A 17,552-nucleotide genomic window follows, 5' to 3' on the forward strand; every position below is an offset into this window, starting at 1 on the left:
CTTTGTGGATTACTACGTACGTACATAGACGTGTTGGCAACAGTACAAACGGTCGCTGAGATAACAGCAGACGATGTTTTGTTTTGTTTATTTTGTTTTCAGAAGTAAAATTTTGTTCGAAAATGGTAAGATTCAGTATTTTTGTAATTCATTTTGTATTTCTGTTTTGCAAATAAATAAAATATAATAACAAATTAGGTATTTAATTTCAAACCTATAAATAAATAAAAGTATATAATACGTGTAGCCGATGTCATGCAAATGGCGATAAGAAAATGTAAACAGACCAGACAGATGGTCTGAATGCCTACAATAAAAAATGTTAAAATACAGTAATAAAAGTAAGTATTAATCAAGGAGTTCGAGCATGATAAGATTTCATATGCTAAACGTAATAATAGGTACTATACATGCACATATTTTGGGATGATATAAAATGTATATGTAGGGCTACTAAGTTGTCAATGAAAAATGCAAACGAACAATAACGTATATGTAACACGCATGTGTTTGAATATGGTAAAAAGGATAAAAAGGACGAAGCACAACATGATTCAATTTATTCAATATGCTGAAAGAAAGACAGTATACATTGCATACTTGGATATAATATGATAGATAGTAGGCGGGGTAGGTACAGGAATACATGTACATAGGCTGTGGTTCGTAGGTATAGAATAATGTACATAGGCTTATGGGGTTCGTCGACTTAATGACAAAGATCAATTTACGACAGCTCTGCCAGAACCTAATGCCGTCGTAAGTAGACGACTACTTATGTATATATATATATATATATATATATATATATATATATATATATATATATATATATATATATATCTATATTATATATATATAATATACATGTATATATATATATATAGTATATATATATTATATATTATATATATATATATATACCATATATATATATATATATATATATATATATATATATATATATATTATATATATATATATAATATATATATATATATATATATATATATATGCATATACATTCATATATATACTACACACACACACACACATATATATATATATATATATATATATATTATATATATATATAGAAATTGTGGACAAATCGGTATATATTTCCTTACTTTGCAAAATAATTATCTTTAACACGTTGAATAAGTCTACTCAATTCTAACGTAATATATTTCAAGTATATATAGCACCTTTGAAAGGAAATGTTATCTATTGTTGAGTAAATAATCTGGCACCTGCATATGGCAATATTTTCATAATGAACAATGAATTAAGAAACCACGCCAATTCTTCGTTGGCTGTCTGTATGTCGTTAATATTCGAAATGGGATATTATTATTATTGTTGAATGTAAGCTGAATGTAACTATCTAATGCCCGGGACGCAGTGTTACCATACAGAAACACCACAGGCGGATGGACAGATGGAAAAAAACAGAGTAGTATAGGTTAGGTTTGGTTAGGTTACATTCCTTACTAGGTTAGGTTAGGCCTTTAAGGGGGGGTCCCAGTCAGACAATATTCCCTATTAGGTTAGGTTCCCTACTAGGTTAGGTTAGGTTAGGTTGGTTAGATTACATTCCTTACTAGCTTAGGTTAAGTCTTCAAGGGGGGTATGGGGGGTGAAGCCCCCCCAGTCAGGCAACATCCCTACTAGGTTAAGTTAGGTTGGTTAGGGTACATTCCTTACTAGGCAACAACCCTTCTAGGTTAAGTTCCCTACTAGGTTAGGTTAGGTTAGGTTAGGTTGGTCAGGTTACATTCCTTACTAGGTTAGGTTAGGTCTTCAAGGGGGGGTATGGGGGGGCGAAGCACCCTGGTCAGGCAACATTCCTTACTAGGTTAAGTTCCCTACTAGGTTAGGTTAGGTTAGTTAGGTTATATTCCCTACTAGGTTAGGTTACATTCCTTACTAGGTTAAGTTAGGCCTTTAAAGGGGGGTACGCCCCCGGTCAGGCAACATTCCCAACAAGGTTAAGTTCCCTACTAGGTTAGGTTAGGTTAGGTTGGTTACGTTACATTCTATACTAGGTTGGTTAGGTTACATTCCTTACTAGGTTAGGTTAGGCCTTTAAGGGGGTGTACCGGGGGGGGGGGCAAAGCCCCCAGACAGGCAACATTACCTACTAGGTTAAGTTCCCTACTAGGTTAGGTTAGGTTGATTAGGTTACATTCCCTACTAGGTTAGGTTAGGCCTTTAAGGGGGAGTATGGGGGGGGGGGCAAAGCCCCCAGACAGGCAACATTCCCTACTAGGTTAAGTTCCCTACTAGGTTAGGTTAGGTTGGTTAGGTTACATTCCTTACTAGGTTAGGTTAGGCCTTTAAGGGGGGGTACGGGGAGGGCAAAGCCCCCAGACAGGCAACATTCCCTACTAGGTTAAGTTCCCTACTAGGTTAGGTTAGGTTAGGTTGGTTAGGTTACATTCCCTACTAGGTTAGGTTACATTCCCTACTAGGTTAGGTTACATTCCTTACTAGGTTAGGTTAGGCCTTTAAGGGGGGGTACAGGGGGGCAAAGCCCCCCCCAGTCAGGCAATATTCCCTACTAGGTTAACTTCCCTACTAGGTTAGGTTAGGTTCGTTAGGTTACATTACTTACTAGGTTAGGCAACATCTCCTCTAGGTTAAGTTCCCTACTAGGTTAGGTTAGGTTAGGTTACATTCCTTATTAGGTTAGATTAGGTTAAGTTCCCTACTAGGTTAGGTTACATCCCCTGCTAGGTTAGGTTATGTTAGGTTGGTTTGGTTCTTTAAGGGGGGGTACAGCAGGGCCAACACCCCCAGGTCAGGCAACATCCCCTACAAGTTAAATTAGTTTTGTTATATGGTAACCTATGTTTAATTTGGTATTTAGTATTTATTAAAACAACTTTAGGCCCTATTACACATTTACCACCCAGGACTTAAATCCCACCCACTCCTGGGCCCGTTATATATGTATTTGTATTAATTCATATTTTGAACCCATCCCACAATTTACATTTAGTTCCTTAACTACCCATTTCCTTTGTATTACCCTAAAATTATTAAAATTGCCCACTTATTTGTTAAGTGCTTGTACATTACCTCAGCCCCACCTGCCTCAACCAATAGCATCAAAGCATTTTTACTACTCCACCCACCTCCCCTACCCTGTTTTGGGTACGGTCCGGCCTCCTACCACCACCTAACCGTACAACTCAACACTGTTGAAATCTGCCGCCATGACTTCGACTGGTGCATCAACTTCAACGCTCGCCCCAGGCCCACCTCACCAAGAACTCTTTGCCAACTTTATGTAACAATTGTTACATGAGTTTTACAAAGATTTCTCTGCTATTACTCAGGTAAATTATGAACAACTAATCAGTTTATGCCAGGACCACGGCCTCCTTGGGGGAAAGCAGGTCTTTTGCCCCATGAGTTACAAAGATTTCTCTGCTATTACTCAGGTAATTATGAACGGCTGATATGTTTATGCCAGGACCATGCCTCCTAAGGAAGCAGGTATTTTGCTCCCATTGTGGGGAATGAGTGCCCCGCCCTAGTTTTGCAAAAGAAGTGCTTCAGGTAAATACCTTAGAGTAGTTTGTTGTTCTACATGTAACCGTGATATGACCCGGCCCTAGATTAATGGCAATATTATATTACACCTTATACCAATTTATGACCTACTCCATATTTTCATGTTTTGAGGTTTATAATTGGTATTTTTCCCTCCATGTTTACCTTTAGGTGTGACCGGTCTTATCGACCGCATAGTAAGCAAAGAAACGCTGGTTTCTTACTACTTTTCCTGTTTAAGGGTACTTCTCTGGGTCCCACCTTGATGTTGAGACAGTTCTGTTCTTCGCATACCTGTATGTGAGCGCCCCCCCCCCCCCCATTTTTTTTCTTACAAGGTTGCGAGAAAACAAAGAACTTGTACTCGGACTCAACAATAATGATTAGGCAGCTTCTCCCAGGAAATAAGTATTTTGCTTAACCCTCACCCTTTTCCATTCCTACCCCCTCCTTCTGCCCTCACTCTCTCCCCCCCCCTCCCCCCCCCTCCCTCTCTCTATACACAAACCTGCTTTGTATTATTTATGAAATGTTTACCCTACTACCTCCCCTAACACTGACTTCTATTTCAGGGTCATAGTTAAATTGGTGCTCAACAGAAGAAGCAAATTGGTGGGTCCCGGGCCCGGCACAATTGTTGAAATCGTGAGGCGAAGTTGGGAGAAGAAAATACAACGTAGGGTCGCCTCATCGAAGGGCAGTGGGGTGTTCGGTGGTATCTGCAGGCAGACCGGGAGTTTTTTTTCGTTGTTCCCGTACCGACAGGACGAGTGGGACTCTGCTTCCAGTTATCAAAGAATACATTGTGCCGGGTACCACTATTATTTCTGACTGTTGGAGGGCTTATGACTGCCTGGGAGATGAAGGTTATGTCCACTTGACAGTCAACCACTCGATGAACTTTGTGGACCCAGAAACCTGTGCCCATACTAATACAATCGAGAGGAGGTGGAGGGAACTCTGGCAGTTGACTCCAAGATACGGGAGGAGAATATACAACTTCGTCGGGTACTTGGCTGTTGCTTATTTCAAGCTGCATTTTGAGGAACCTAAGACCCGCCTCCACGCATTCTTAAAGGCAGCTGCTGCTTTCTACCCTCCACCCCTTTAAGGTAAGGTCCAAACATTATTCTTAATTATTATTTGTTAGGAAAGTGAGTGTTAGGCTTTTGCCGAAAGTTACGTCAAGGTCTCTGTTACTATTCAGTGGGGGGCTGCTAAGACAACTCGTACCTTCCACCTTACCCCGCCCACCCCCTGTGCGTTGGCCCCCCCTTAGTGAAAACATGGCTCCGTGGTGGTTGGGGAGTTCAAACATGGCGGCTGTGTTCACATTTCCCTCACCATAACGAATACTTGGTACCGTCATATAGGACCGTTCTTCGGTGACTTAGACTATGGCAATTGACATTTTCTATGTTATTTTAGTTGATTTACAAGGGTTGTAAGGAATACGGTAAAAAACAGCATGGTACAGGGGTGGACCATGTACGATCAATGTGTACAACCCCCAAAAAAGTACATTATAATGCATCCTGACATCGGAGATGGGCATCAGACGCGACTTGTTGTTGGTGAGAAACGGAGCTAAAGACCTCTACTCCGGTGTCAGGACGCGTTATAATGTACTTTTCTTGGGGTTGTACACATTGATCGTACATGGTCCACCCCTGTACCATGCGGTTTTTTACCCTACTTTTTCGTTTGTTTGGAACTAAACTTTAATTTACCTTTTGAGTTTGGTACGCTATTATGTAACTTTCAAAGGTAAATTACTGCTTAGTTACAGCCGCCCGAATTGCTTCTGTAGAAATACCAAAATTCTTGTTCAGTAGCTAAAACTGCATATTAAAAACCGCAACTGCCATAGTCTTGGCCGCCGCGGATGGGTACCCTAGATCTACCTTGATCCGTTAGTCGAGTCAGTTGTTTCCGCTAATTATAGGCCTAGCTAGGCTAGCTACTAGCCTATTCTTTAAAAGCTTGATTCTAAAGTCAATGGCCCCTGTGAGCTAAAGGCTTGGTCCAAATGAATAGGTTTTATCTACTGAATACTAATATACCTAACTGAAATAGCAAAACAATAACAGGTACTATCCTAGGCTATGAGTCTATGGGCCTAAGCCTTAAGCTACCAACCTGAATGACTTTCTAGTCCTGGGAGGTTTTGATGATCTCGCTGTAAATGTTTGTTGATGAGCTCTGTCTTGATATAATACACTCAGTAGCTCATAGGCTAGTCAGTCGCCTTTAAGTGACATAAGCAAACTTCTCGTCTTTTTAGTTCTATTTGATCGAACCCGTGGTGAACATGTACGGATACGCTAAGCATAGGCTAGTCGTTGTTTGCACAAAAATAGACACGAATCCACAGTTTATGCGTCTCTTTCGTTACTCGAAACGTGTAGAAATTTTAATTTGTCTTATCCTACTTCGGCTACGGCTATTGCAACACAACCGTCCATATTTTCAAAGCTCAGAATTATCCCACACCATTAAAGATCCCTTTAAATCTGAAACACTCAATTAACAATTTAACACTTTGCTTACTAAGTAAGACACCTGTCACGGACCGGTATGTCGACTGATGCATTGTGGGTAAAATAAGCGCCTATCGTAAATAATTTATCTCATTATCTTTCTGATCTCTTGGGTAGAATGGCTCCTATATGGTGGGACTTCCTCCTCCTATCAGAAGGGCAGGGGATCATATGGAAAAAAATGACATTCCCTTAATTTTTTAAATTGAAATCTGCCATGTTCCATATGCTAAAATATAAATGTTGAAGGGATATTATGAGTCTTGAAATCCATTAAATTCAATACATGTATATTACAATCGCATTAAATCGTTATTTCTGAGAAACAGGACATCGTAGCTATGTAAAGAAAAACGGCAAGGGGTCCAGCCCCTCGAGCCACTCCCTTGTGCACCCCTCTACTCTTTACAGAAAGAGAATGAGGGAGCGACAGAGAAAGGAGAAAAAAATAGAATGAGAAAGAGAGGAAAAGAGGCTAAGGACAGCAAGGGAGGGGTGGGAACTCCTTTCCTGTCCTGTGCCTCTTCTCCTCCTTTCTCTCTTCGGTGTATGTGTGTGTGTGTGTGAGAGAGAGAAAGAGAGAGAGAGAGAGAGAGAGAGAGGCTAAGTACTGAAAGGGAGATGTAGAACCTCCCCTCCAGCCCTGTGGCTCTTCTTCTCTTCCTATCTCACTTCACAGAGAAGAGAGAGAGAGGCCAAGTACTGGGAGGGAGGGGTGTGACCTCCCTTCCTCCCCTGAGCCTCTTCTCCTCGTCATTTCTCTCTTCACAGAGAGAAATGAAGAGAGTTACAAGCATTAAGCTGTCTCAAAGACTTATTAGTCCATCCGAGGAGAGATCCCGCGCTCACTTATCTCTGGAGCAGGTTTTAATGTTCATTCACGGTGTCCTAATGATTTTGTCTAGCTTTCTTTTAAACTCTTCCACACTACTGCTGTCTACAACTTCTGGTGGCAGTCTATTCCATGTGTCACGTATCTTGTATGTAAAGAAGTTCCCACAATGGGATGTGTTGTATCTCTTCAGTTCTAGTTTCCATCCATTATTTCTTGTCTGGTTTTCGTTCAACATAAATCTTCCATTAGTTGTCCAGGCAATCTTCATGTTTCTAAAGGCCCGTCCACACTAAGAAACATTATTTGCCAACAAAGTTTGCAAAAAGTTTCCAAACAAAGTTTCTTGTCCAGACCTCAGTTGTCGTCAGGATGCCTGTTGGTGCAATACCCTCTGTGTTCTACTTGGCAGTTTTAATGCACTTGGGGAGGGATAAGAGAAAGAAAAAGAGATGGGTGAGGAAGTTTTTAGAAAAAGGAGTGTCACATGCACATGTGTACCTATACATAGAGACATATGTACATCTACATATATAAATATGTACATTTACATATGTAAATATGAATATGTATATACACATGCCGCTGTGTAATTGTATAAGTACACACACACACACACACACACACACACACACATATATATATATATATATATATATATATATATATATATATATGATATAATATATATATATGTCAAAGTGTATATACCTGTATGCATTTAAAATATATGTATTTGTAATTATAAAAAATAAAAAACATACATACATACATATATATATATAATATATATATATATTACATTTATACACGTATAATATACTACATATATACTATGTATATATATAAACATATACATACATTATACATGTTGAAGCATCCATTATATTAACCACAAAATAAAGAGACTGAACAGCCATAACCAGTCATTTCCTTGACAAAACTTTTATTAATAACGGTAATTTATGTTATATAATTATCCTTCATTCTCAAAAGGCCATGCCTTTAGATTTTTTCGTGTATCTATTTTATTATCTAGAGCTCATCAATATGTATTATATCCTCTTACTCGTTTAAGAGCCATACTGCTCTTCACCTATCAGTCCTTCTGCCACCTCTCTTACTGTTTGGTTTACCGAATGATGATACTACATAAACCTCACAGTTGCCATAATCCTTCCATCGGCGGTACACAGTGCAGAAATATGGATCTGCACATAGGCAATGCGCTCGTATGTGCGTTCGCGCGCATGGGAACTCTTTGCGGGAGGTCTTCCAATTATTCAACCGCCTTCCCACCTCCATCAATCACACCTAAAATGCCGGTGTGGTGTGCCTCAAGACAGCAACTTTAAAAGCAGGCTCTATGGTAGGATGTCGGGGTCTTTCGTATAGGTAATATGTATATTAAACATGGGAGGCTGTCGAAACTTTCCTCACAAAGGTTTACCCACGGTCTAGATACAGTTTACCCTTGATTGAGCTGTGGCTGAATCTTTGAACCGTGCACGATTAAGGTACCATATTATTGGTTACGGGAAGTGTACAAGCGTTATGAATACTGACGCTTTTTTTTTTTCACCAAATGAATTGGGTTACTTATTACCTTAGGTTCTAAAAGTTATCGATAAGGTTTGAGTTACTAGCTGGTATTAACAGAAATCTGTCGAGCTCCACCAAACAACTAAGTTGCTATGAAACACTTTATCTCAAAATGTTTCATTAGTATGTAATTGCATTGTGAGACCTTGAGAAAATATTGGCACACTTCAATATGTGTAATAGTAATAAATTTCATTTTGATTTTGTTTGGGTAGTTGTGGTAAAAAGATTAGGGAATTATTTTCTTTTAGTGACAAGGTTTCTAGAACACCTCTCAAGTTCTGATGACTGTCTTTAAGTATGCATGAAGTGAGAACACCGCAGAAAGCCTTCGCTCTGAAGTCTAAATACTGAATAGGAAGATTTTGTCCCATGCGAAGAAGCACAGCACTTTGAGGAAATGAAATAAAGTTTTGTGCTCTAAATCTCCTCTGGCATTCCTTAAAAGGATTGTTGTGCAAAGTTTGCAATGGTATTCGAGTTATTCCGGTGGATATCAAAATACCATGCAACCGAATCATTGTCGTGTATTAGTTCATCGTCGGGTGAATCTGCGATGTCATGGTCTTCCTGTCCTCGTCGGTATGTAAGAAGGGATGCATCACACTCAGAACACAGTCTATTGCAATATTCTATTCGACTCACATCAGTCAGCCGTTTTTCTGTATCAGGACAAGTAGCGACTAACAGTAAGAATATTGCCAGTTCTTTCCCTGGGAGTGGATGTCGCCAAACTCTGTTGACACTCCGGATTTCATTCAGTATTTGTAGTGCGACGTTGCTGCCCCCTGTTGACAGTCTGGCTTCCAAATACTCAGACCCAGAATGGTTTAACTTCCATGATAGATCAACTGTCAGTGTATATATATATATATATATATATATATATATATAGATATATAGATATATATATAGATATATATATACTTAAAATCACAGTAGATGCACGGTTGGACTCCATTACATAAGCGAGTACCACAAAAAAAATGACAAGCAGAAAGTCAGTACCAAGCGCTTTCGTCTTTATTCAGGTATTTGCTGCCAAGGATAATGGATGAAGCGCTTGGTACTGATTTTCTGCCTATCATTTTCCTGTTGTATTCGGTTTTATAATGAAGTCACGTGCATCTACTGTGATTTTTTAAGCATATATATATATATATATATATATATATATATATATATTATATATACGTACATACGGATACACCATATAATATGCACATAAGGATATTACAGTAGATGGAGACTGGGAGGCTGAATATTATCTATATATATATATATATAATAATTATATTAGTTATTAATCTTATATATATAATATATATATATAATATTATTCATCCTCCCATCTCCACCTAAAGGCCTGTCCACACGGTCGACTTTGTTCGACGAACTCTGCTCGATGTGGCGCCAGAAGCGGAGAGACAGCAGATAAGGTTCTGTTTAACTGCTTCTGACTTTAACTGCTTCTGACATCACATTGAACCAAGGTCGCCGGGCAAAGGTCGACCGTGTGGATGGGGCTTAATGTGCTAATATCACCATGTGGATATTCTGTTCTCATCATTGTAAAGTTTTCATGTTTCTGAGTTTTTTTTTTTTATTCTAAGACCCATCGCTCTATACATGCGTGTGAGACATTCTATTAAACAAGCTTTGTACATGTGGTGGTTCGCTGGATGAAACAGTATCATCTGTAGATTTTAGGTCTGTTAAGTTTCTGTCGTTGTTCGACCACTTTTTTTTTTTTGACAAAATCTAGGACACGAGAAGGGCAAGCATCAAGGGTGAAATAACATTCTCTTGTAGCACCTTACTATTCACTGCAAAGGAGTTTTGACAAGACGTCATCGTCATTAATTTTACCCTTGGGGGTAGTGCACCTTGCGCGGTGCACTATAGGCGTTATTTAAGGTTCTTTGCAGAGTGCCTTCGGCCCGTAGCTGCAACCCCTTTCGTTTCTTTTACTGAACCTCCTTTCGTATCCTCTTTCACTTTCCACCCTCTCCTACCAACTGATTCATAGCGCAACCTCGAAAGTTTTCCTCCTGTTAACATTTTTCAAACCTTATACTGTCCATTACCGTTTCAGCAATGAATGACCTCACTGGTCCCAGTGCTTGGCCTTTGGCCTAGATTCTATATTCAATCTTATCCAGTCATTAATTTTGCAACCGTTTCACTCTTGGATAACTTCGGTTACCTTTAACGGAAATGCCACAGTGAATGAAGACGAAATGTTTTTTTCGCAATCAACGATAGTCGTTAGAAGGGGAGTTTTCAAATCCGCACATTGAAGCGCGATATGTTTGAACGCAATAAAGTATTTGATCTGCGGAACTCTTGCCTTTTTATAAAAGCAGCTTGTTCATTTCTGAACGTTTTGTAAATTTCTTTCTCTGCAGTTACCAGTTATAGCACTTTGCTTCCTAATTCCACATTCAGCAAAACATGATGGTTATGACTCGTTGGGTCATTTCATTTTCAGCTCAAATCATCTCTGAAGTTTCTTTACTATTTAATTTCAGTCCAAAAACTGTATTTCATTCGTGAGAACGTTCAGGCCTACGTCAGTTTCTGGTGTGTCACTCGAATTATCCTCCTAATATCTTTTTTTTTTACGAGTCATACAAATGACCCTCCCGGCGTTATATTTCTTCTTCTTCTTCTTCTTCTTCTTTTTTTGACCCATCACTCCAAGTACCAAGGCTTCCTCACTCATTACATCCTTCAGGCCGCTGTTGTTCTCATAAATTTGTGTTCGTATCACTGACAATAATTATCACATTTCTTGCTCTACTGCTCCGTGCTCTTCATTCAGCCATTGTCTTCTAGATCTGGAGTTTAGATCATGCCTACTCCATCTCTACCAATTCCATCTGTCCTTCCCGTATAAAATATGTATATTATCCTTATCCGATATCCCTATGCTTTTTCCAATCCTTTGCTCTTTAGTTGATTCACAAACAGCGAAGATTCATTTTCTACCTATTCTATCTTATAAATTTAATTAAATGTTCCTACGTTCTATATTCCTAATTCCAGACTATACTTAGTATTTATGAACCAGGAAATATTTAGCAACCCCAATATTCCCAAACCTTGGGACTATTTCATAATTAGGCTTATCTATTGTTGTGGCAGAAGGCACCTGGGATTCATTGGTTAAATACATCAAAGGATATTCAGACCCTATTTCACGTATTCTGGAACTCACACACACACACACACACAATATATATATATATATATATATATATATATATATATATATATATATATATATTGTACATATGCACCTATGTCGTTACTCCTAAAACAAGTTCCACAATGATAATAAAGAACGTGAGTTATAAGATGTTTATATATCTCATATTTTATTATAGTAAGCGCTGGTAAAGCTTTCGACTATTTCTGTGACTTTATAACTAAGGTAAAGTATTTAGTATATGTAAATAAATTATTTCAGCACTTTAGTCACCTGCTGAAGGAAAGGAGCCATACATAAAAGTACAGATACAGTCATAACAGTAAGTAAAGTAAAGCAATGTTTATACTCATTATAACAATGTTTCACTTAGCTGTACCTTTGTTTTTCCCCCAAAATTATTGAGGATCTTCTGTTTTATTATATATATATATATATATATATATATATATATATATTATATATATGTGTGTGTGTGTGTGTGTGTGTGTGTATGTATGTTATCTATGTACGTATGTATGCATGTATAAAGGCAAAATCTACGAAGGAAAATGAAACAGTGGAGTAACCGCTGCGAGGCATTTCTACTCTCGTCTGTTTAGTAAAGGAAGAAAATCGAAAGGCCTCGAGCGGTCACTCCACTGTTTCATTTACCTTAATGGGGATGTTGCCTTATTAATATATTCATCACGTTCCACATTTTCGTGATTCAGTTATACATATACCGATACGTATTGTATGTATATATATATATATATATATATATATATATATATATATATATATATAATGTGTGTGTGTGTGTGTGTGTGTACATATACTGTACGCTATACATTTATATAATCCAAAATCATCCTTCAGCATTCCGATACCAAAATAACTACCAATGGTCTTTTATTTCATCTTTCATGATGCGGATACCCACCAAGGCTATTTTAATCTCTGGGCACAACTTTCAGATGATGGAAATAAATTCCCGAGCACTGTGCCGGACGGTCGTGTTGGCGATGATCGCCTTATTCCACCTCGCCGAGCCCTTCAGCAGGAATGACCTGACTCCAGCCTGTGATTCCATGATGCCTGGGCATGGATTCCAACCGCAGAGCAGCCTTCCACCATTCCAGTTGGTCGCTAACCGTGACGCTGACGGCAAATATACAGGCAAGTAAAATGACGATGGAAACGTCTCCTGTTGATTAAACCCTCCCCTCATTTTTTATTTTCTTTATAAGAGTTCTTGATATGGTGAGTTGGAAACACATCTCTCAATTTTCTCTTTACCTGTCCCTAATGCATTTTTTTTTATTTGTGAACTTCTTTTATTAAAAGTGATTGCTGCCTCAGCTGCATTAATTTTATAAAGGTTCTTCTCTATTTTTCTAATTATTGTTTTCTTACTGTTGCTTAAACTGGTGAGCAACGCACCGAAGGTTGACATATCTCAATTATGTAATAGTCAAAGTCGATTGGATTTTTATTGGTAAAAAATTCCCGTGGTGGTAGTAAAAAAGAATAGAAAGGAATAGAATTTAATTTCAATTCTACCCGCAATAAAGTCTACGGGATATACCCAAAAGTTATACTACTACCACTGGAATTTTTTACCAATAAAAATCCAATCGCTTTTGACTATAACATAATTGAGATATGTCAACCTTCGGTGCGTTGCTCACCAGTTTAAGCAACAATGAGAAAGCAATAATTAGAAAAATGGAGAAGAGCAGTTATAAAATTAACGCAGCTGAGGCAGCAATCACTTTTAATAAAACATGTTTAAAAGAGGGTTTACTTCTAGCATATTATTATTATTATTATTATTATTATTATTATTATTATTATTATTATTATTATTATTATTATTATTATTATTATTATTATTAATTCCCTATGTGTATATATTCCTATGGAACAAGCCAAAAGGCCATTCATTATCTTTTCTAGCAAGCACCCACAGGACAGATGCCTTTTGTGGAAAGTCAAGGAAACATTTCGAGAGAAAATATATACCAAAAAAAGATGAAAAAAGAGAATGTCAGTTCAAAATTCCTCGTGTAAAAACAGTATATGAGGAATTCGGAAGAGGGAGGCCAATTGCAACTGAGACTTTCAACCAGTATCATGGCCTCTCCGGAAGGTGGCGAGTTTAGCGTCCATAGCACTGCTAAAGATACTGTTCTGCGGGTTTGCAGTGAAAGGATTGGAAGAAATCATCTATAAGGCAGTGTAACATAGGGGCACTTTGTGAAAGGAGTGCTCGGACGTTGCCCATTTAAATGGACATCATGAATACTAGCCAAACAACAATTTATCTAACACATTCAATCTAATACATCAAAAACATTCTCAAAAAAAGCAAACCGCCATTTAGAGGAATTTTGTCCAGTAGGTACACAAAGATGCCGGAGGCTACGGATGACTGAACATGAAAACAAACGGTCTGACACATGTGACAATATTAATACCCTGCCCTTTCCAGTAACTTTGCTTCCTTAAACATTAGCATGACCATTATCAACCTCTCATCTTCCCTAACAGTGACCTTAAGCACGTTAGACGGCACAAAATTCGAAGGATTCTTCATCCAAGCTCGAAACCAAAACAACGCTCAGGTTGGAGCCTTTCAGGATGTTGGCCCCTCGGCCAGAATCATCGGATGCCCTCCGGGGGTAAGTTTTTTTTTAGATGCATCTGAGAGTAGCTTTTTTGTAGTTTTTTCAGATATTTTCTTTCATCATATTTGCCACGTGATCACTAGGGGATCCAGGGGAGGGACCACCTGCGCACGTGCCCCCCCCCCCCCCATGAAATATGACAACATGATAATATTGAAGGTTTAATTATAACATAAATGAGAGATATAAAAATGGGGGAAAAATCTATTATAGAAATAATAATAAAATAAGAAAAAATAATATTAACGACAGTAATAGATTCGGTATTTCCTAATAGAATAGGCGATTGCTATCCATTTCCTAACTTCTACTTAAATGGGGTGTGTGTGTGTGTGTGCGTGTGGTGTGTGTTATGAAAATTGGTGGCCCCCTTGAAACTTTTCTGGACCCACTAGTGTGCATGGTATGACGTGTTGAGGAAAAGGCAGACTTACAAATATAAAAACCTCCATAAGTAAAGATGTCTTGATACAAATGGCTGGTAATTAAAGAGGGTAATAAATATGAAAAAGGGGAAAAGAATATCATCTGAATAAAGGCCTTGTTTAAAGAAGAAGATCTGCTTTAAAACAATCATAATATCATCTTAAGAAGTAAGTAAGATTTACTGAACCCAGAAACTGAGTGACGCTTTTGCCTTTTCGAACGGAGATTTTACACCGGTGCAGCATCTAGAGAAATATCCTGCAAGCTACAATAAAAGAGATTTGCATTGTCAACCTTCCATCACTAACTGACATCTGCATGCAACGAAGGTAACCTCACAGACACTTTTTGCTCACTCGGGGAGTAAGCCTACAAACTACTTTGTTGTTCTTGTTGGGGGGGTAGGAAAGCCCTAAGGGAAACCCTAAAAAGGTCTGAAAAAGGTGTTTCGCGTTGAGTTAAAGGTACGGGGATTTTAGGATAGGACATCTATGATTTGTTTATTCGAATAAAAGAGTAAGAAATAAATAACGTACATGTTAAAGATCACAGAAAATATTTAAATACAATAAAGTACATTTATTTTAATTTTCGTTGGTGAAACAATGCTCTATTTGACCATAGAATTTAGCACATGCCTCACGTAAGCTGGAGGTCGGATCAATCCTTATTCTTTGAGTATTGTGTAACATTCAGGTTGCATAGGTGTGTTCAGAATCCCATTGGGCATAATTTGTGTGTACACACACACACACACACACACACACACACACATATATATATATATATATATATATATATATATATATATATATATAATATATATACCTTCCTAATATTTTCTAATATTTTTTTTTTCCAGTCCGCTGTCCAACACGACGGAAAAAGGAAGAAGACGCAGGTGTCTGCTCGGTGGGATCCACAGACTTATCACGGACCTGTACAGTTTAGGTAGGTGACAAAATAATCTCGATAAATTGCTCAGAATATTAGAAAAGTGCTATAATGATCATAATAATTGTTCCGGTCATATATATCTCAGTAACACATTAAATCTAAAGAAGTAATCAATTCCAATTCTCCTTTTAGGGCCACTGTGGTAAAGAGCTATAAAACTTTCTGGATAAATTTGAACAATGACCAGGTCGTGCCCTAGACGTCTGTCTCTTGGCTTGAATACCCACCCTACCCTGATGACCGTCTTCAAAGATATGAATCTGATAATTCACTGTTTTGCTTCATTAAAAGATGTCTTATTTGTTTTGCAGCCATTTGAATAATCAATGGTGGATTTAAAAAAAAAAAGGTAGAAATGTTGAAGAAATAATCTTATGTCATTTGCTTAAATATTAAGAAAGTTTTCTGAGAAAGAACAAATAAGTACTTTATAACTGCTGTTTCTGAAAGGCTGCTTATCAGTGCAGCAACAATTATATCTAATTTCTGCTTTAAAATTAAGTCGTCTTCACTTACTCCCATTTACGTAGTAACTTGTAGAATCTGATTACCATAACCATGACAGCCCAGTAACCTGTAAAATGAGTTTCATAAACGGATACCAAATGGCATTGAAAGTCCATCTTTTGAATAGTAACTATATATGCTAACTGAAATCCAGTGATTTCACAAGAGGGGTTGGTATTCTACTCGGCCTAAATTGTATTCCATTGGTCAAAATGAATCTTAAAGATGACGATGGATGCAAGAAATCTCTTTTTCTCAGCAACGTCTGAAGGAAGCTTGTGTGGCGCGGTTACATCCCCTATGCATAGGTACTCCGTTTGCGAAAATCACATTTCCTGTCTTTTCTTTTGCCTCTCAATTTCTATTCTGGCCTTTACTTTGAGCTCATGTAATTTGGAAAGCTGTCAACATTATAATCCCTAATTAAACAGAAAATGGTTTTCCGCATTTTATTACCCTGAAGGGTTAGTAGAGGAAAAGACCCCATATAGACTCCACTTTTCTAGCCCCGCCCCCCGCCCCCCACCCCCCAACGGGGCGTGGCTACCCCCCTCCCCCCTCCTGATTGGCTCATGTACGTACGTGAGGCCTAAAAAGGGGCGGGACAACCCCCAAAACCCCCAAAAGGGGTGTGGCCACCCTGACCCCATATAGACTCACTTGTCGGGGGGGTGTGGCCACCCTGACCCCATATAGACTTCAATTCTGGGGGGCGTGGCCACCCCTGACCCCAAATTGACTCCATTTGTATTATAAGCTCATGTACGTACATGAGCTCATAATTGACTCCATATGTATGATAAGTTCATGTACGTACATGAGCTCATAATGACTCCATTTGTCTTACAAGCTCATGTACGTACATGAGCTCATATTAGGGGGTGTGGCCTCCCCTAACCCAAATCGACTCCACTTTTCTACCCCTGTGACGTCACATAACTATAAGGGAATAAAAACCATCTTTTCAACCCTCCACTATTCTGGGGGGCGTGGCCAACCCCTGACCCCAAATTGACTCCATTTGTAATTATAAGCTCATGTACGTACATGAGCTTCATTAATTGGACTCCATATGTATGATAAGTTCCTGTACGTACATGAGCTTATAATTGACTTCCATTTGTCTTACAAGCTCATGTACGTACATGAGCTCATATTAGGGGGGCGTGGCCTCCCCTAACCCCAAATTGACTCCACTTTTCTACCCTGTGACGTCACATAACTATAAGGGAATAAAAACCCAT

The 17,552-nt window shown here is 38.4% G+C and overlaps 1 protein-coding gene across 1 annotated transcript; it reads left to right on the forward strand.

Moving 5' to 3' along the window:
- Positions 1-9,138: 9,138 nt before the first annotated feature.
- On the forward strand, positions 9,139-16,747 carry LOC135211729 (putative ferric-chelate reductase 1). The gene is made up of 5 exons (XM_064244974.1): positions 9,139-9,224; positions 12,706-12,907; positions 14,282-14,412; positions 15,707-15,795; positions 15,934-16,747. The coding sequence occupies exons 2-5, from the start codon at positions 12,706-12,708 to the stop codon at positions 15,998-16,000; spliced, it is 489 nt and encodes a 162-aa protein (XP_064101044.1). The 5' UTR covers positions 9,139-9,224; the 3' UTR covers positions 16,001-16,747.
- Positions 16,748-17,552: the final 805 nt, after the last annotated feature.

Source organism: Macrobrachium nipponense, chromosome 4 (genome assembly GCF_015104395.2).
Source record: "Macrobrachium nipponense isolate FS-2020 chromosome 4, ASM1510439v2, whole genome shotgun sequence".
Lineage (NCBI taxonomy): Eukaryota > Metazoa > Arthropoda > Malacostraca > Decapoda > Palaemonidae > Macrobrachium > Macrobrachium nipponense.